This window comes from Anolis sagrei, chromosome 1, assembly GCF_037176765.1.
Source record: "Anolis sagrei isolate rAnoSag1 chromosome 1, rAnoSag1.mat, whole genome shotgun sequence".
NCBI lineage: Eukaryota > Metazoa > Chordata > Lepidosauria > Squamata > Dactyloidae > Anolis > Anolis sagrei.
Genome location: NC_090021.1, coordinates 133,785,435 through 133,807,266, shown reverse-complemented (window position 1 = coordinate 133,807,266; position 21,832 = coordinate 133,785,435). Strand labels below are relative to the sequence as shown.

At 38.8% G+C, this 21,832-nt stretch overlaps 1 protein-coding gene across 6 annotated transcripts in view; it reads left to right on the top strand.

Moving 5' to 3' along the window:
- The window catches only part of CYRIA (CYFIP related Rac1 interactor A), a 56,876-nt gene that overhangs the window by 12,082 nt on the left and 22,962 nt on the right, over positions 1-21,832 (top strand). For 2 of the 6 annotated variants that reach the window (XM_067468678.1, XM_060787363.2), the window contains one exon: positions 21,313-21,392. The exons of 2 other annotated variants lie outside the window; for them this stretch is intronic. In XM_067468678.1, coding sequence (XP_067324779.1) covers positions 21,323-21,392 — 70 coding nt within the window. In that variant the 5' untranslated portion in view covers positions 21,313-21,322. Of the gene's footprint in view, positions 1-21,310; positions 21,393-21,567; positions 21,648-21,832 lie in introns of those variants that run through there. 2 more of the 6 variants (XM_060787372.2, XM_067468676.1) reach the window with 2 other exon arrangements.

Below are 21,832 nucleotides of genomic sequence, written 5' to 3'. Positions count from 1 at the left end.
GAGAATTTCATGAGAGAGTCCCATCTTTGCAAACAAGGCAAGATAGTGCCTTTTTGTGGTTGCATCTTGGATCTGGAGCTCCCTTTCTTAAAGCCCTGTCCTTGCTTGCTTTCCAATGGCAAGCAAATACATTTTTAACATTATTTTAATACTGTGAATAGTTTCATTTTGTTTTAATATTGACTTTTGCATGATTTTAGCTATATTGAGGGAAAAGTGGGTCATGAATAAAGATAGAGGCTGAGCATCCTCTATCCACAATTCTGAAATTGTCCAAACTGGTAGCTGAAATAGTAACACCTTTGCACTCTAATGGTTCATTGCAAACAAATTTTGTATCATGCACAAAAATATTTTTAAAATTACCTTCTTGTTACATTTATGAGGTATAGTAAAGGTTTCCCCTGACATTAAGTCTAGTCGTGTCTGACTCTGGGGAGTGGTTCTCATCTCCATTTCTAAGCCGAAGAGGTGGCGTTGTCCGTAGACACCTCCAAGGTCATGTGGCCAGCATGACTGCATGGAATGCCGTTACCTTCTCTATTGATCTACTCACATTTGCATGTTTTCGAACTGCTAGTTTGGCAGAAGCTGAGGCTAACAGCGAGAGTGCACCCTGCTCCCCAGATTCGAATCACCAATCTTTCGGTTAGCCTTTTGGCCACCAATCTTTTGGTCAGTAATTTCAGCAGCTCAGTGGTTTAACCTACTGTGCCACCAGGGGGTCATGAGGTATATGAAACATATATTAATTCTATGTTTAGAGTTGGGTACTATCTTCAAGAGATCTCATGTACAAGTATTTCAGAATTCAAAACACTTCTGATTCCAAGTATTTCAAATGAATGATATTCAATAATAACTGTAACAAAGAATGCATGTTCCAAAAAGGCTTGTAAAAGTAAACATGCGCTATCTAAGAATTGTCATTGAGCAGTTCTTAGATCTTATTGCTTTAGGTGCACTGAAATGTGTGTTTTACAGGTGCCAGCCTCAAGAACTGAACTTGTAACTTTAGAAAAACACAATTTTGGCAAATGTATATAACTAGCCCCCATGTTTATATCATATATGCTAGTCCCTTTCTACCCAACTTCTTCCTTGTCTCTGTTTGTAATAATAATGATAGTTTAAAAATCCACAAATATTAAACATATTTGAAGTAAGCATAACAAAAATTATATTCCAAATGAATTTTACACGCCTTTCCACCACTCATCCAAAAATGTCCTGATTTAACTGTAGTCATCCTGTCATGCCACTCTCCTTTCAGTTTCCTGTTATCCTAAACATGAGGACACTGAAATAGAACAAGATGAAATTTACAGACTATGAGTGAAGGGAAGCAGAAAAGCTAATATGCTACTCTTCTTTCCCAAATGAGAGAAGCTGTAGAGAGCCATTACTGTGATATATACAGCAAAATCCAAAACAGACATCATGATGATAGGCCACACAGAAGGTACAATATACGTTACACTACCTTTTGTAGCTGACAGGTTTCTTTATCGGGTAAAAAAAAATTAAAATCATACAGGAGAAGACAAGTGACAGTGTTAAGTGTCACAGCTTTTCATCTTGTTTGAGATGTTTGCTTAACATGATGTTCACACAGAAATGAGGTGTTATCCAAATCCAGGGGGGAGACACAACAACGGAAAGGATTCATGGAAGAAAAATAAGCAAGACATGTTGGTTTAAAAAAAATATATTACGAACATATTAGCAAATAGTGTGCAAATAAAAATTACCATCAGTTTAATGTAAGAGGAGAATATTGAAGGGTAGAGAGCATTACACAGTACTGAACCACAAAGTCTTGCTGACAAAGCACATTGTTCATATATTGATTCCTTTTAGCTAGAGGTGATGCCAAACCTCTGCAGATATAAAGCTATCATATAAATGTAGACTCCATTGTAAAACCCATTAATAACTTTGATTATTCTAGCCAGATGAAATAGCACTAAGTGAATAAGAGAGGCATGTAATGCTTGCAGACTGTTCCGCCTCAGTTTGGGTCTTGAGGTGAAGGCATGCCATTTGTAGGGAAGAACTTTAGGATGAAAGCAATCATCTGTGCCTTTTTGTTCACCACTCTCTTTATCACATGGATATTCATGCGCCATAGCTCATAGAGATAGATATATGAGGGTTATCCAGAAAGTAAGGTTGCAAGTCATGTAGCTCTCATGGGGAATTTTCACAGAGGAAGTTGGTATCACTGCCATGTAGCGGGAAGCCAGTGGAAGCAAACGAGCAGTGCCAGTCGTCAGTAGCTCATCAACTGGCATTGTGGTGAAGGTTAGAGATGAGCGTCCTCATTGTGTTTCCCTCCAAGTGTGAAGTTCGCACTGTTACATGCTACCTAAATGCTAAGGGCATGAACACGCTGCAATTCATTGGAAAATCATTTCACTTTATGGAGAGGATGCAATGTCAACACTGCATGTGGCAAAATGGATACGGAATATATTGTGAGACCATGAAGAAACTTTTCAGAGCCATCAAAGACAAACGTCGTAGGATGCTGATGGTCGGAGTCAGTCTCCTTCATGACAATGTGCGTCTGCATACTGCTCATGCAACACAAGAGTTGTTGACTTCATTTAGTTGGGATGTTTTAAGCCATCCCACTCACAGCCTTGATCTCGCATCCAGTGACTATAATCTGTTCACTAAATTAAAGAACACCTTGGTGGAAAACACTTCTCAGATGACAACAAGGTGAAAATCGAAGTGATGAATTTGCTGAAAAATGGGGAGGGAGATTTCTATGACAGAGGCATCAAAAACGTATCCCACAGATAACATAGTGTATTGAACTGAAAGGTGATTATGTGGAAAAATAATGTAATACCTATGCTACAATCCTTCTAAATTTTATTAAAATATATTCATTCTTTGTAAAAAAAATCTTGTAACCTTACTTTCTGGATAACCCTTATAAGTTCAGTGATGTAGTTCTGCAAAGCATAAATATGACTGACTCTCATTATCAATAGGAGTGGAAACTAATAGCATCCTCACACCATATCTAGCATTGGAAGCACTGGACTTGAAATCTTTTTTAATCATACCAGAGATAATTGATCTATACTGGTTTGCTTTTTTTTAAAAAAAGAAGACTTTTAACATTTTATAAGAATTTGGAATGCATCTTTTTTTTTACTAATACCCTTTAAATCTAAGAGTGCATCCAGACTGATTGAAAAAACTCCCAGATTTTGCTCTTCTTCTTTCCAATTTTATATTGGTTTAAAATAAACCAATTTAGAGAGCTGATTTCAAAAGACTCTTGTCGTCGTACCAGGAGCTGACAGAAAAGAAATCTGGGATAAATCAAACATGTATGGATCTCCAAAATAAAATTGGAAAGATCAGGGACAAGATGTGGGACTTTATGATCTCTTTAACAAGTCTTTAATCCTTGTTCAATCTTGATTAACCTATAATAATTGCACTCTCCAAGCCTGATATAAAAAAAAACATGCTTGGTTCCCTTTCATCTGAAGATGTTCGGGTTTTGTTTGGGCGATCTAATTGCCCCCTCCTTACTTTTAATGACTTGATTCTGAATATACATGAGGAGGTGAACTCCATTGGTTCCTGAACAAACAATAGTATGGAACTGGTTATCCAGGAGCAGGATTTACTGTTTTTTAGAAGAACAAAACCAGGCATCCGCAATGCGATATTTGGGAGCTGTTTTCCACTTTGGTTGGGTAATATTGCCACTTAGTGGTTGACTCCTCAAACTGCATTCTCCTTAGAAAAATATAACAAAGGTTTTTTGCATTGGCTTTTTTTTCTGGTTGATTTTTAGGTGGGAGCAATTTGGGCTTGATTTCTGGGTTTCTCAAAAAATAAATCACCACCTTGTTCATAGCGTACTTAGGTTAACTTTGGCTGTCTTTTAGAGAAGCTTGTATGTGCCTCAACAGTCTGTCAAGCAGTGACATAAAAAACAGTGCTGAAAAGGACAGAACCAAGAAAAGCAAGATTAAAATGACAGCAATCGGGTCATGATCAGCAAGGTCATTTATTAGTTTTCCCTGTGACTTTTTCAACTTGTAAATATATCGAAGAAAAACCATTCTAATAGTTTACCCACAGAGTGATGCACCATGACACTTTCTTTCGTTTCCATCAAGCCCGTAGGCAAGGGGGCAGTTTAACAGTTCAAGCCACCCTCCAAAAAGGTAAAAAAAGAAAACCTGGTTTCTTCATGAATTTTACCTGGTTAACCAAATCCCCATGCCAAGTATATGAGAAGCAAAAATTAGAGTCCTTCCAGAACTGCAAGCAGTATCTCAACCAAATCTGGATTATCATTACCTACCTTTCTACCAGTTTACATTGCAAGAGAGGCAATAGCTGACATAGTGGAAGCGACCATAGTGGAAGCTGCCAAAATGTGGTAGTTGACAGGCAAAGTTTAAGGCGTGGGGGAGGACGGGATGGGGGGGAATTTGACCTGGATTGCAGGTAAAAACTGAGGAAACTGGGGTGTCTACCAGTTGTTCATCTAATCTAAGCCCTGCTAAAGAAATCATGGAACAGGAGCAAATAGAAGAAGCTGTGTCATTGTTAGACCTTGGACTTTATATGAACAAAACTGTTTCTGATGACCACATGAAAGTTCAATTAATGCAAAATCCACAGACTCCTTTGCTAGGATATGTAGGGTTTTTTGTGCGGAAAGCAATATAATACAGTAATATAATACAGGAGAATGTATGCTTTTCTGAGAAGGCAAGTGAATCCTCCAAGAAACTAGTGTGCATGTCTGCTGCATTAGTGCTGCCTTATCATTCTTTTCAAAAAGCAGAGTTACCAACAGGTGTTTTATCTGCCTAAGCAATGATAGCTAGCCAAAAGCTATATATTAGTTGTTTTGCTATTGTTTATATGCCTTAGAGTATGTGAAAATGCCAACTGTATGTGTGTGTTTGTGTGTATTATAGTTAAAAGTAAAGGTTTCCACTCAACATTAAATCTGTGTCTGACTCTGGAGGGTGGTGCTCATCTCCATTTCTAAGCCGAAGAGCCGACATTATGCGTAAATGTCTCCAAGGTCATGTGGCCAGCATGACTGCATGGAGTGCTGCTACCTTCCCGCCAAGGAAGGTAGACCTATTGATCTACATTTGCATGTTTTCAAACTGTTGCATTGGCAGAAGATGGGGTTAACAGCAGGAGTCACCCTGCTCCTTGGATTTGAACTGCTGACTTTTCGGTCAGCAAGTTCAGCAGCTCAGCGGTTTAACCCACTTCACCACCAGGGGCTCCATATACTCATGTATAAATCTAGAAATTTTAGTCAAAATTTGACCCCCAAATCCGGTGTCAACATTATTATTATTATTTTACTGACACAAAAACACAGTATGTCACAGCAAACGAGATATATATTCTGGATTTCATATCACAAAAGCACAAGTCAAACACTTCCCAAAAGTCTAGGACTGTGTGATGTATTTTCGAATGATGTGTGCAGATCCAAGTAAGGTGGCTTTTTGCAGTTGACAAATCATGATTTTCTCAATGTTTATGGTTTTCAAATGCTGGCTGAGATCTTTTGGCATGGCACCCCGTGTGCCGATTACCACTGGGACCACCTGTACTGGTTTATTCTAGAGTCTTGGCAGTTTGATTTTGAGGTCTTGATAATGGCTGAGTTTTTCCTGTTGTTTTTCGTCAATTCGGCTGTCATCTGATATGGAGACATCAATAATCCAAACTTTTTTTCTTTTCCATAATTGTGATGTTTCGTGTATTGTGCTCTTAAACTTCGTCAGTCTGGATTCGAAAGTCCCGCAGTATTTTTGTGTGTTCATTTTCTACTAGCTTTGCAGGTTTATGATGCCACCAATTCTTTACTGCTGGCAGGTGGTACTTGTCACATACGTTCCAATGAATCATTTGGGCCACAGAGTTGTGCCTCTGTTTGTAGTTTGTGAATTTTTTTTTTTTTTTTTGCAGCAGCTAGCAATATGATCAATCAGCTTCCTTGCACAGTCTGCATTTTGGGTCATCCGCTGATTTTTCGAACCTGGCCTTAATGGTATTTGTTCTGATGGCTTGTTCCTGGGCTGCAAGAATCAGGCCTTCTGTCTCCTTCTTCAGGGTTCCATTCGTGAGCCATACCCAGGTCTTCTCCTTGTCAACTTTTCCTTCAATTTTGTCAAGGAACTGCCCATCCAATGCTTTGTTGTGCCAGCTGTCAGCTCTGGTTTGGAGTGCAGTTTTCTTGTACTGATTCTTTGTCTGCTGTGCTTTATGAAGTTTCTGATTATTGACTTGAATTAAAGCAGGTTCTTGGCTTTCCTTTACATATTCTGTCAGGGTGTGCTTTTCTTCTTTGACTTCTTGTTTTACTTGTAAAAGTCCTCTGCTAGCAGACTTCTAGGCAGATATAGCCGGTCAACATCACTGCAAGGAATGGTCATGAGTTTGCTTGTTTTTCTGTCCAAATTGTCTAATTCTGCCTGTGTCCAGTTTATACGACTGGCGAGACTGTTTTTATTATTTATTGTTTTAATGATTGCTTATGTACTGTCTAATTATGATTTATGTTTAATTGTGGTTTTATTATTGTGGTTTGGCATCGCGTCAGTGTCCAATGTATGGCATTGAAGTTTTGTTAGTTATGTGTAAACCGCTTTGAGTCCCCCTAGGGGTGAGAAAAGCAGTATAGAAATACTGTAAATAAATAAATGATGCCAACAGTATATCTTATGCCAGGTATAGTTCAAGTGTTTATGGCTTTGATGGTATTGCCTCCATTGAGCTTGGTTTTTGTTATTTTATTATAATTATAATTATTTTATTATAACTTTATATTATTATTATTTGTACCCCACCTCGTCTCTTCACAAAGGAGACTCAGAGCGGCTTATATTAAAATCATTTCAATACAATATAAAATCTAAAAATATACAAACATTAAAATAGAATTAAACCTCAATTGTATTAACTGAAAATTAATAAGTTAAAATGCTTTAAAAACATATTCAAAGATAAAACCACAGCACCCCCTGACTAAATCTTAACTTTCTCCTTTTAAAGTAAGTGCAAGTATTCTCCCTACATTCTTATAGAAAAAGGAGTCACCTCTTTCTCTGAGTAGAATAGCGAAAGAGAGGAGTGTTGTCCATTCTTGGAAAACCCAGAAGGAGCGCCAGCTCCATTTACTCTCTCCACCATGCTTTCACTTGGATCAGAAAATGGCAGTAGTGGCAACAGTTCTTTTGTACTTCAGTTCAGAAGTAAGAGACTAGTCATTGCTTTCCATGGGTTCTCTCATGGTGGACTAAGCTCTTTTCTTTCACCACTCTGCTCAGAGAAAAGGGTGGTTCCTTTTTTGGATAAGTGTTAATACTGCACCATAATTTTTATCAACAAGATGAACCATCTCTTTGGACGTCATCACATGCAGGCTTCCCCCCATTTCTATACACTTTCAGAACAGAACTTCAGAAATGCCATCCAAATGATACATACTACTTCCAGGAGTTTCCCATGGGACTATGGTTTTAAAGTGTCTAGAAACTGGCATTTTGGAGTTGGGTAGCTATCAACTCCCGACCTCTCAAGTCACTTGGAAGTGGAGAGATGCGGGTACTTCAAGGTGTGATGGCAACTGTTGTTGGATGTCTCTGTTGTATTTTATGAAGGCCAATGAATGGGGGGATTACTGTTAACACAGTAGGAGTAACACGTTTGATGAGAGAGACAGCAATTATCTGGTTGTAAACAACACAGAAAGGCACAAAACCAGTACTCAAGAAAATGGTTCCCTTCACTTTTCCCCACTTGCCCTCTCTCATGGGACGAGGTCCTCTTGAGTCAGTGCTAATATACTCATCTATGTGTGGAATGTCTCTAATTTACCTATGCATCATATCAAAAATCACAATTTTGGCCCTAAAACCTGCTCTCGTGCTTGTACATGAACATATATAATAATTGCAGAGAGAACAAGAAAAGGAGTCATATGTTTCCTTTCATGCCTGTGCTGAGTCACAATAAGTTCAAGTTCTCTTGTAGGCTTTGGAAATAGTTGTGATCAATAAGAGTTGCATTTCTATGTGTCTCTTTATTCCTTGTGTGTCACTGCGGTGTCTTGAGTTCACCTGATACTGTTCTGTGTGCAATGAAAACATGTCTCAGAAGGTGCTTGATTTTTACTGGATCTGTGGAATCATGGTTTTTTTTTTAAAAAAAAAACCAAACAAACTAATAAACAGTCAAGAATCACTTACCAGTAGATGCTGCCATTTGGAGATTCAGTTCTTGGCTGGATACAATGTGCAGTGGGACAGGGGACAAGAATGAATATGTGAGGATCAAAGAGCGATGGGGTTAGTAATCCCACAAACAGTTGCCTAGTTCTTATTTTTGAGCACCTGAAAGGTGGCATTTCTTACTTCATCCTAAGTCGTACCTTCCCTACTCACTTCCTGTGTAACATCCAACAATAGGCAGGATTTCAGAATGTAGTTCCCATGAGGATGTTAGAACAATAACAACTCTTTAGCCCAAATCAAGTTGTTATTCCTAATTGAGGTAGATTTGTTGCATCAGTGAGGCCTTGGTAAGTCAACATTTTTGTTAAGGCTCATTGATTTCATAGGTCTACTCTTAGGTGGGTCTAGTAACTAGATCTTAGTCCACAGAGTACAAACTGTCTTTTGTTTCATGGGCTAAAAAAACAGGATATCTTAAGAAGGGTAGTTGAGCTCACAACCCCCTGTTTCAATTGCTTTGCTTTCATTATTTTTGCCAAGAGAGAAGTTACAAAGCTTGCTCTAATTTTGCATTTTCACTAGTGAACTAGTTTAAATTGTGATCTTAATCTGTTTAGTTGCATGTGAGAAAATTTTGACTCCATGGAGAACATTATCAACATACAACAAGCATGGGCAAACTTTCTAACTTGGGGGGCGCATGGGGGGCCAGAGCAGGATGGGCGGGCCAGGAGAGAATTCTCCCCAAGCCCCCTCCCCGCCCTTTCCTCTCCTTACTCTTTTCTTTCAGAGGCAGAAAGTGAAGAAAAAACAGGAAACATTTGGATCTCAAAAGTGTTGGTCTTGTTCAGGATGAAGATGGTGAATGGGAGAGAAAAAGTGTATCCATTAGATGCCATACTACCCACTCTTGATATAGAATCGTAGAATCATAGAAATGGAAGAGACCCCAAGGGCCATCCAGTCCAATCCCCTGCCATGCAGGAAGGCACAACCAAAGTACTCCTGATAGCCAGCCTATGTGGAAAGGCATCCAGAAAAGGAGACTCCACCACACTTGCAGGCAGCCTACGCCACTCTTCAACAACTCTTACTCTTATGAAGTCCTTCCTAATCTTTTCAGTTGAATCTCTTTTCCTGACATTTGAAGTCTTTGCCCCCTTGTGCCCTGGTCTCTAGAGCAGCAGAAAGTCCACACCCCACCTCAATGGGGAAAGGGAAGGAAGGGGGAGGGAGAAAGAGGGAATTAGGAAGGATGGGAGGGAGGGAAGGAGGGAGGAAAGAGAGAAGGAAGGAAGGGGATGGAGGGAGGGAGGAAAGAGGGAAGAAAGGAAAGACAAAAGGGAAGGAAGGAAGGAGAAAGAGAGTGAGAGAAGGATGGAGGAAAGAGGGAAGGAAGGGATGGAAGGGGAAGGGAGAGAGAAAGAGGGAAGTGAGGAAGGATGGGAATGAGGAAGGAAAGAGAGAAGGAATGATTGGATGGTGAGAGAGATAAGGGCCAGAAAAAAAAGCCCAAAGGACTGCATCCGGCCCCTGGGCCTTGCTTTTCCCACACCTGATATAGAATCTACTCAGTACATATTTTATCACTTTCTGTTTTTAATCTTTTTTTTTGTGATGTGTCAATCCTGTGGTGGGGTGTCTCTTACTGAATATAATACCAGTTGTACCGAATTCATGTTCAAGTCAAATCCTTTGGGTGTTGGGGTGGGGAAGAATGACATTGACGTTTTAATTTTAATGTCAGACAGCAGAGGGTGCTATGTAATTAATAAAAGCCATGCTGAGCCAGACTTTCCGCTCCCCCCACCCCATTTCTCTCCATTCCTCCTTCCCTCCCTTTCCTTCACGTGAAGCCATGTTGAATGAGCAAATGTCTATAGACTGGTCTGTGAGTTTTAAATGTCTCCTTCACAGGAAATCCACTGTGTAGCACTGCAGGGTTGTCCAAACAACTGCACAATGTCCACTTCTGTGCATATGTTTAACTTTGCTCACATCACTGAACAATGTCTGTTTTCTTTGTATAATAGATCACTTAAGTCACGTGCATCAAGCATTATGAAAGGAGCAAATGATATTTGCCATAAAGAGTGTCTGTGTGTGATTAATCATCGTGCGGATTTGTCATGGCTTAAAACTAGCCGCTTTAGGACAGACTTGATCTCGAATATATAAGTGGGACTTTGTATAAACTTAATTGTCTTAACAAGATGTTACTGTCTGGATTTTACTGCTAAACTGAGATGAGTTTCAAGTTGCTTACTATTAAATGTGCTACTTAGAAAAAAACCCCACTATTTACATTTTACAGTTCTTCACTTGGAATGTGTGCATGCTTGAATTTGAGAACATTTTTTTAATCTGCTGCTGAGCTTTTTTTTTTTTTTTTTACTGCCAGACTAGTCATTATTTTGCCTTTTCTAGGCAATAGGCTCTTGTTATAAGGCACAATAAGAATGTTTGCCCTATAAATTGATTGAACAGGACTGGCTGATGTTAAGCCTTTCTCTAGTTAAACCTGATTGATGTCTTGCCCAAGAATTTCTACTGTTTCAGCCAGGATGCAATGCAGAGGTGATACTTCTTGTTCATTAATATGTGTCCAGCTGCTATGTGATCTGTTCACTATTAATAATAAAAAGTGTGCATGGGCTGGACAGCTCTAGGCGTGTTTCCTGTAGACCACTATTCTTCCCTTCTCCGATTGCCTGCGAATAGTCAAAAGAAGAACCAAAAGAAAATTAAATGGAGCAAAAAATGTTATGGGTAGTTTTAAAATAAGTGCAGATGTCTTCCTTCGATACGGGCTTCACTTTGGGATGCATTGTTTTGGGTGCAAGGTGTTAAAGGATTTGTTTATTTTTTTTCTTTCCTTTCTCCTAATGGAACCCAAGGCAGCTCACATATGAAGTAAAACGAGTTACATGAATTAAACATTAGTACCAAATTAAACAAGCCATCATATTATGTAATAATAATAGTAGCAGTGATAATAATAATAATGATGATAATAATATAATTTATTGATATCCCGCTTTATCTCCCCGGGAGGACTCAGAGCAGATTACAACGTACTTACTTATTTACTTAGGCAATCCCTCGTTGTCTGAGTAGGATTGTCTTCCAAGATTGGTGTACTGGGGGTGGATCCATGGGTGATTGTGGAGCCCTATTCTTGATCTGCATCTTCTCCCGCACTGAGGGAATTGGTTTCCAGGTGGAAGGTGGTTCCAGTCGGAGTTGGCTTGACACGCCTTCCTCTTGGCAAGTTTCTCTCTTTCACCCTTCATTCGTGCCACTTCAAATTCTGCAGCACTGCTGGTCACAGCTGACCTCCAGCTGGAGCGCTCAAGGGCCAGGGCTTCCCAGTTCTCGGTGTCTATGCCACAGTTTTTAAGGTTGGCTTTGAGCCCATCTTTAAATCTCTTTTCCTGCCCACCAACATTCTGTTTTCCGTTCTTGAGTTTGGAGTAGAGCAACTGCTTTGGGAGACGGTGATCAGGCATTCGGACAACGTGGCCGGTTCAGTGGAGTTGATGGCGGAGGACCATCGCTTCAATGCCGGTGGTCTTTGCTTCTTCCAGCACGCTGACATTTGTCTGCTTGTCTTCCCAAGAGATTTGGAGGATTTTTCGGAGGCAACACTGATGCAATCGTTCTAGGAGTTGCATGTGTAAATAGTCCACGTTTCACAGGCATGTAGCAGGGCTGAGAGGACAATAGCTTTATAAATAAGCACCTTGGTATCCCTACGGATGTCCTGGTCCTCAAATACTCTGTGCTTCATTTGGAAAAATTCTGCACTCTCAGAGCTCAGGCGGTGTTGTATTTCAGTGTCAGTGTTGACTTTTGTGGAGAGGTGACTGCCAAGGTATTGGAAATGGTCAACATTTTCTAATGTTACACCATTAAGCTGTATTTCTGGCATTGGAGAGGGATTGGCTGGCGCCTTTTGCTGGAAGAGCACTTTGGTTTTCTCGATGTTCGGTGACAGGCGGAGCTTCCCATATGCTTCTGCGAAGGTGTTTAGAGTGGCTTGTAGGTTTTCTGAATTCGCACAGACGACATTGTCACAAAGTACATATATGAGGCAAATATTCAGTGCCTTTTACACACAGCGAACAATGGCATACAACATAGACAAAGGTATCACTGGCATCTAAAATAGGTAATCATTGAAGGATGCAGTTTTACAACCAGCCTTTTTACAATTTCAGGTGTTTGGGATACAAGAACCAAAAAAAAAAAGTGGAAAAACTGAGAATAAAAAAAATTGTTTTTAGTTGAAAGAACACCTTTCTAAGAATCTCTAGATCATTTAGCACACCTTTATGATCTACGTCCAGTGGAAATTAGCCATGGAATTGCACTGAAAGACCTAGGCCTCATCTACACTGACCATTTAATGCAGTTTCTAATTGATATTGAAGAATGTGGTTTCATTATACAGATGATTACATAGGGAATCTTGGAACCAGTTTGAGATCCAAATGGCGATTACACAAACCACAGAGTACTGATGTGCATTAAGGGTTTTCTTGTGCATTTTTTTTTTGGGACCCTGTTGTCTGGCCACGGCCATTTGAGCTTCAAACAGCATTAAATGATCACTATAGATCGTTTAATGCAGTCAAATTAGAGGCTGCAGTGGTGCAGCTAGTTAAACCACAAAGGTGCAGAACTTCTGCTGACCGAAAGGTTGGTGTTTCGAATCCGCGGATGGGTGAGCTTCTGTTGTTACCACCAGCTTCTGCCAACTTAGCAGTTTGAAAACATGCAAATGTGATTAGATCAATAGGCACCACTTTGGTGGGAAGGTAATGCTCCATGCAGTCATGTCGGCCACATGACCTTGGAGGCGTCTACAGACAATGCCGGCTCTTTGGCTTAGAAATGGAGATGAGCACCACCCCCCAGAGTTGGACTCAACTAGACTTAATGTCAAGGGGAAACTTTTACTGTTACTATCTCCCAGGAGTTCTTAGTGACATATTTTCTATAGGAATATCTCAGTCTTCCATCATGAAGTTGATTATGGTGAAGGTCCTAGAGATTCCCCTAGAGACTATTTTAATCAAAAGTGCAAACAATCAAATCCATAATAGACAAGCCTGTAAATGTGAATGGCCAGCTAACATAACTAAACTTCACTAAATTCAGTTGCACTTATTTCTATCAAATAATGAATCAAACTCTGCAAGTGTCATGTTCCTTTAGTAGGTAAGGCTACCAATTCTCACTTCTCATCTCTCCCAAATTTCTCTTTTAATTCTTCTAGTTTCATTAGAGATCTTGGGTGCACTGATCAATATGAACATCATTGTAGGAAGTGATAATCAATAGTAGCTGCTACACTTCCTGCTTAAGCAGTATTTGAGCGTCTGAAGGAAAGGATTCCGTGGCACACAGAGCAGCATGGGCAAAGCTCCCCCCACCCTCTCAAATGCCAGATCATGGAAACCATGTTTACCCCTTGCTCTCCGTCTCAGTCAAAATATTTATTTTGACTGAGACTGAGACTCACTCAAAATATTTATTTATTTATTTATTTACCATATTTATATACCACCTTTCTTAGTCCGAAGGCGACTCAAGGTGGTTTAGAGTCGGCAATCAATGCCTCCAGCAACATAAAATATAATTAAAAATATTAACATATAATATAAGTCATATAAAACAGTAGAAACAATAAAAATAATAAAAACACAAGTGCTCAGCATCTCATTATTAAAATAATTTTCCAGTCGCATCTTCCAGTCGTTCCATGGATCTAAATTAGCCTATTACACTGCATTTGCAAATGTGGAATAAAGATAAATTAACAACAATAACAACAAGGTGAGTTGCCATGTTTAAGGTCTTCCTCACTAACTTCGGTATCAGGAGCACCATGCCTGGAAGGGTTCTGTCCTTGTCATCAAACAGAAGTGGTATTCCACTTTTCTGATGGGGCTGTTAGGCATACTGATAAGGGTGAAATTTCCTGTTCCAAATTTCACAGGAAATGTAGCCAAAATGCTGAGATCAATGAACTTTATCAGGTCCCTAAGAAACCATTTTATACAAGTTTTAAGGGAGCACTAGACCTCCTTGTTATACCGCTGAGCTCTGAACTTGCTGACCGAAAGGTTGGTGATTCGAATCCGGGGAGTGGGGTGAGTTCCTGATGTTAGCCCCAGCTTCTGCCAACCTAGCAGTCTGAAAACATTCAAAGGTGAGTAGATCTGCGGGAAGATAACAGCACTCCATGCAGTCATGCTGTCCACATGACCTTGGAGGCATCTACAGACAATGCTGGCTCTTTGGCTTAGAAATGGAGATGAGCACCACCCCCCAGAGTTGGACATGACTAGACTTAATGTCAGGGGAAACCTTTACCTTTACCTTAAGGGAGCACTACTGGATACCAATTAAGGTTCTCCTTGCAAAGTGCTGTTGCAGTTTTTTAAAGTCCTAAACAATCTAGATCTATATTGTTTAAGATTGAATGCCTCTCATTAGTTCTTTTTTTGGATATTTAGATCATTGTCACTGTAGAATGAATGCAGTTTGACACCACTTTAACTGCCATGGCTCAGTAATTTGAAATCATGAGAGTTGTTGTTTCACAAAGTCTTTTGCCTTCTCTGCTGAAAGGTATTGGTGCTTCTCCAAACTACAAATCCCAAGATTTCACGGCATTGAGCCGTAGCAGTTAAGCTGATGTCAAATTACATTAATTCTAAACTGTAAAGTCAGCCTAAGTGTGCTTTACTTGGAATCAAAGAAGTAGCAACTAGGTCTAGAGTAATTTCTGTCGTAGCACATCAACACTGGCATGATGTGAGAAGAAGCAGTTGGTGTTTCAAATTACTGTGCAGAACAAGCCTTCCCTCAATTTAGTTTGGGATTGGTGCAGATGTAATCCAACTAATACTGGGTTGACATTACTAGATATAGCAGGTCAGTGAATGGTCAGTGAACATCTAAAGAGGAACAGTGATATTTTCTTGCTAAATTCTGGTCTGGTTCTGATTATTTTAATTTTCTGTGCCACTTCTAAGGCTTTGCTCTGAAGTGAAGTAGAAGAAGGGAAAACCACATAAGTAAATGAAAGGCAACAGCTAGCAACTCTCTAAACTTAGGTTGCTCAAAATGTGGTGTGGAATGAGATACTGTAGTGAATGGCATGTTCTCTTTTACTCCTACCCCCTTATCCTGTATCCTCACTCTTGTTTCTTGTATTATGCTAATTTATTAACAAAAATCTTTGAGCTTCATGGCTACGCATGCTGTGTCAGCCTTGCAGCCCTGCTACTCTCATATCAATGCCTGCCGTCTCTCATTGTCTAATATCCTCTAATCCCTTACACTGTAAATATTATTCTCCTTCTCTTGCCTTCTCACTTTCCCTCCCTCTCTCCCTGTGGTTTTCAAGGATTATTTTGAAAAAACACCTTCTGGAAACATTGGATTTATTCTCATTAGAAACAGTGTAAACTTTGAATTTAGCTAATGCTTCATCTATATGGTTGGGTTGAATTGCCAAGGGGCAGGCGGGACTAGTGATAAAAGAGATCTAATGAATTAATTAGAAAACCAGGCCTGTTTTGAATGTGATTCTAGTTCTGTCCATCACAGAAACCAGAAGCCACATTATAGCTCAAATGAAATTGCCATGGAAAGCAGATATAGTGGATCTTTCTCTGTGTCTTTGTTATGGGATATGTTTGCTTATATGCACCTTCCAAGACATCATGTGTAGCCCATATGATTCGTTATTGCCAGTTTCTCACCCTCCAACCCATGATCATCTTTTCCTCAGGGATGTTGGCTTTTTCCCTCTGCAAGAACCCTTCTCCCAATTCCTTCAGTCCCCAGGTTTTTTTTAGTATTATGGTAACTTAAACCTTCAGTTGAGTACTTAGGAACCCAATAAAGAGGGACAGGAAATATACCAAGGGAATGTAAACACCAAAAATCCAAGAATCCTCTTTGTGTCTGTGTCTGCATTTGATGACCCCATGAATTTAATGGAGTTTCTTAGGCAAAAAGTTCTTAGAGATGGTTTGGCCTGTTCCTTTCTCTGAAAATATAGCCTATGGTATCTATTACTTGTTGTCAGTTTCTCCAAATACTGGGTGACCCTTATTAGCTTCCAAGATCTGGTGCATTTGGGGTATTTAGGCCCCAGTGTATCACCTTCTGCAATGCAAAAAAATGGGAGATAGAAGGAAAATCCCACGGAAGGGGAAGAACAGAGTTCTTATTTGTAGGGACAATACCCTCGCTTTATCCTCCCTAAACTACAATGCTGATCAGTGGCCTGGAAATATCTAGCATGTCCATATCTCCATCTCAGTATTGGGGGCACGAAGGCAACAATCCCAGCTGGGTTTGGTGGTGGAAAGGCTTTAGTCTTCCCCTCCCCAAGTGATCATGAAACAATAGGAATTGCTCTCCAGTTTTGGTGAGAAAATTGTTGGTGTGTTACATTTGCAGTTGAACTTTCCAAAGTGGTTCCAAGGAAACATAGACAAGATCTGCCAGCTATTCACAGCCTTATTCTCAAATAACTTCCTTCATGGTTGCTTGACTTTTTGTCCACCCGACACCATCATGGTGTAGCAGAAGCAGCAGCAAGGTTCTGGCCCTCTTCTCAGAAATGAGTATCTCATAATGAGAAAAGAGCTTCTCGAATAACTCTTTTGATCATATCTACATTACACTGTATGTTGTGCAGTTTTTAGAAGAAGTAAAATGAATGCTCTCTTTGTTTTCCCGTACTTTATTTCAGAGTTTTTGTATTGGCTCTTAGTCCACCAAGGACCGCAACATGGTGGCACAACTGTTTTTGTATAAATTAAATAAGTGCATAACAAACTAAAAGCCCATCTTAAGAATAAGGCTTGCATTCAGTAGAAAGAGAAATAAAGCCGAAACAACAGTTAAATTGTCTTATAATATAATCATTTTCCAGCGGTGGAGGGAAAAACATCCTAACATGGGTTGCTCCTTTGTGTCACGTCAATCAGCAGGAGTCAGAAGCTGGAAAAGAAACCTTCACTGCTTCTCAGCCAAATTCCAGCTTTTGCTTCTATGTAGTAGGCTGTTGTTTAAACTGCTTTTCTGCCCTTTTTCATTCTAGATCTAATTACAATCAGTCTTCCATATTCACTGGTGCTAGAGGCTCAGGGTCCCCATGAAAGCTTGCATTAAAAAACACTGAATTTCTTTTTACCTGGGAGAACACCTCTCTAAGAATCTGTAGGTCCTGCAGTGCGATTCTGTGATCAGCTTCTGATGGATGCTGATGATAAAGTTGCACTGGTGCACCTTAGAGATTCATAGAGAGACCATGTTAATCAAATCTGCAAATAATCAAATCCACAAAAGTGAAACCTGAAAATGTGGAGGAACTGTATTCACTCAATTTTTCCATTCAATTTCTAATCAATTGTAGCTTCCTGTCTGGGAAATTCTGAATGTCCCTCACAGCATTATAGTGCTATAATTATGTAGAGTTAAAAGGTCCCCCATTTATACTCATCCATTCACTTGCTCTAATGGACCTTAGAGTGCATATGAAACTGGATCTGTGTTAAGGGAAAATGTCATTAAATTGGTGACTTCTAAGAAGGGAAAAGGGTCAAACTTGTTATGGGGCTGAAAGTGGGGTCCACATGCTCTCATGGTACCTTCTGGCTTAGTTAACTATGTGGCCCACAACCTTTCTTCTTCCAGTAGATGAAGACTAGTGGAACAATAACATTGTGTGTAGTGGAAGATCAGCTGAAGCTGGTGGCTCCATAAGAGTCAAACCTGTTGTATGTTTTAACCTGAACTGTAAACAAACTATCTGAAATGCTGCACCCAATTCCCAAAATAATTTCAGCACCTTGGATAAGTTCTTTAAAATTAGTACAAAAACTAAGAGTGTATTCAGTATCCTATTGATATGGAAACCACCAACCACTATGGGAAAAATACATGTTAACAAACATATAGCTTCACAATTTTGCATTTAAACTATTTATAGCAAAGAATAAAAAGCGTAGATATTTTTCTTTGTGGGAGAGATGACACAAATCTGTGTGTAATGTTTTGATTAGGAAGCAAGTTCTAGAAACTGTAGTCCCCAAAGCTGTGTGCTTTTCATGGGACTGAAAAGAAAAATGAATTGGTTGTGACTGTCAAATTCAGGGGAAAGAGGGAAAATGTATTTCCAGTGGTGTCCTGCACATATCAGTAGGCTTGAGACAAAGTGGGATAGAGCATAATCATAGATGTTATGTGGAAATGCAAAGAGCACACATGGAACACCCCTTGTTAATTGTCTGGAGATACTGCCTTAGGGTGCATCTACGCTGAAATGCAGTTTGATACCACTTTAACATCTGTGGCTCAATGCTATGGAATCCTGGAGGTTGCAGTTTGGTGAGTCACCTGTATCTGTCAGCAGAGAAGGCTAAAGATCTCAACAGAGTCCCCAAACTTGAACAGCCATTGGCGAGAGGGTTCTGAGAACTTGTATCTACAAAATCAACTTTTTTGTGTCCTGAGTATTAGCTGACTTGAGTTCCCTTTCAGGTTGAGAAAGACAGGGTAGAAGTGAAGTAAATAATTAATAATACATTAGTTTTGAAGTGTAAGTTTGTAGTTTTTGCCCTTAGAAAGAACCCTGTTTTTGTTGTCCAGTACCTCCTTTCACATGCCAGAATTATAGCACTATTATTCCACTTTGACTGCCATGGTTCCATCCTATAAAGTCCTGGGATTGACAACTTGGGAAGGACATTTAGAGAGCTTTTCTGATGTATATGGTCTAAACTCCTAACCCCAGAATTCCATTGGAAGCACGCATGGTAGTTAAAGTGCAATAAAATCACTATAATTGTACAGTGTGGATGAACCCCTGGTATAGGCTGCTGTATGTTCAGGCATTGCTATTACCATTTGTCTTGAATAACAATGCCGAGATACGAATGAGAGGTGTTGTGGCTTTGGAATTAAATACACTCTGGGGTTTAATTTAATTTCATTTTAATAATGAGGTAAGTTTCTTTTTAAATTAACATTGAAAGCATGTAATCCCTAATTACATTACACTCAGAGATAAATTGATGTTTTCAAAGCATGATTTGTGTTCTGTATACTGTCCCTTATGCATGGTGAGATCAGCAATAGTGTGAAGCTTAGAGAGGATTAAGTACAAAGTTTGTAATAACTTTCAAAGTTTTAGTTGTATGTTAACTTTTTTACCCTTGTTGCATCAGATTTCAAACTTTGATTTGAAAAAGCAAATGTGATTTCCCCTCTTACTTCCTTTTAATCTGGTTATGCTTTCTTAAAGTTGTGTTGATCTTGCATGTTTTAATACATTGTATGCAAAATGTTACTAATTGAAAGGGTTTGACATGCCTCCTACTAGAGAGAGAGTAAATGTATTGTAACCACAATATGTGTACACAAAATACGGAAGACTGGATTGTATTGGTAGTTGGAAATTAATGCCCCATATATACTCGAGTATAAGCCGACCCTAATATAAGCCAAAGCACCTAATTTTACCACAAAAAACTTGGAAAACGTATTGACTCGAGTATAAGCCGAGGGTGGGAAATGCAGCAGCTACTGCTAAATTTCAAAGTAAAGATAGTTACCAATAAAACTACATTAATTGAGGCATTTGTAGGTTAAATGTTTTTGAACATTTACATAAAACTGCAATTTAAGATAAGGTTTTCCAACTCTGATTAAATCATTCTAACCTTCTTCAATGTAAATGTTCTTATGTAACCTTCCAATAATAATAGAGTAAAATAATAAATGTACTAATAATAATAAAGTGAAGTAATAATATAATAATCGAGTAAAGTAATAAATGTAATAAAATAATAATAGAGTAAAATAAAGTAAATGTAGTAATAATAATAATAATAGAGTAAAATAATGTAAATGTAATAACAATAATAATATTAATAACAGTAAAATAATAAATAAATTTGACTAAAGTTTATATCAAGGGGGAATTTTCAGCCTAAAAAAGGGCTGAAAAGCTTGACTTTTACACCAAGTATATACGGTATATATCATCACATCATATTCGATTTCACCAGTGAGCCTTCTGTTGTTCATACCTCTTTCAATGATAAATTTCTTATAAATATTGGTGAAATGCTCCTAATGTGGCTGTCTTTAGCAACTTTTAATTTCAGCCTATGAAGAGATCCCATTTTAGATAATATTAGAGTAACTTGAAGTTTTCCTTTTAATATGATTAATCAATGCTTTGTTGAACCTTCTAGGATTTTTTCAGTACATAAAATTGATTGTTCAACATGTATTTAATAACTAACATTGCATTTACATCTAAAATCAATTATGAGTTAATTTGGCATGGCAAACAACACAGTGAAAATTATTTATTCAGAAACATTGGATTGCTTGCCAATATGAAAATGTAAGCCATTCTCAATGGCTACTCTGAAAGGAACAGAAAACAATCAACGCTATAGATTACAGCTATGATCACATACATTTTGTGTGAATATATGTTTTGTGTTCCTTGGATATATAGGCTAAGCATCTTTTATCCAGAGTTCCAGAATAATCCCAAGATCCAAAGTTGATCACATGGCTAGCTGAGATAGCAACACCCATGGTTTTTAATGGTTGAATATACACAAGATTATTTAAAATATTGTGGATAAGAATAGCTTCAGGCTAAGTGTATAAGGCAGTAGTTCCCAACCTTTGGTCCTCCAGGTATTTTGGACTTCAGCTCCCAAAATTCCTAACAGCTGATAAGCTGGCTGGGATTTTTGGGAGTTGAAGTCCAAAAACAACTAGAAGATCAAAGGTTGGGAACCACTGGTATAAGGTGTATATGAAACATAAATGAATTTCATGTCTAGATTTGGATCCCAACTGTATACATGCCAATAGAGCTGTTGCAAAATCCAAAGAGAATTCAGTATCCGAAACAATCAGAAAAGCAATGCATGTCAAGCCCTTACTATTTTCAACATTCTAATTTTGCATATATAACTCTTTATGATTTTGTTGCATTCACTAGGTTTGCTGGTATGGGTAATCTTCTTAAAGTCCTTACCAGGGAAATTGAAAACTACCCACATTTTTTCCTGGATTTTGAAAGTAAGTTCAAAGATTGGAACGTCATTTTCCCTGATTTAGGAACTGGTTGAGAAAGGAATGTTTAAGCTTGATTTGCGTTGACAGATAAACATGTTCAAGCAATACAAATGATCTAACCCAATGCTTTTAAGAGTTGTTGTCTGAGCACTTTTCCTGTTCCTTTTCTATTTTCCAGGAACCAAATGGGAAATCTTTTAAAAGTTCTCACTTGCACAGAGTTTGATCAAGGGCCATTTTTTTTCCTTGACTTTGAAAGTGAGCAAAACTCATTGCCTGGCTTGCTTCATTTTCTCGGGTTCTTTATCCCTGTAATAATTGCATGTGTTATTCCTCTTAACAAACAAGAAGTACAGTGCACAACACTTGTACTTTTCTTGCTTAGTCCCAAATACTAGCTACTCAGCTTGTCGCAAATCCCAACTATTTTTTTGCTGTTCTTA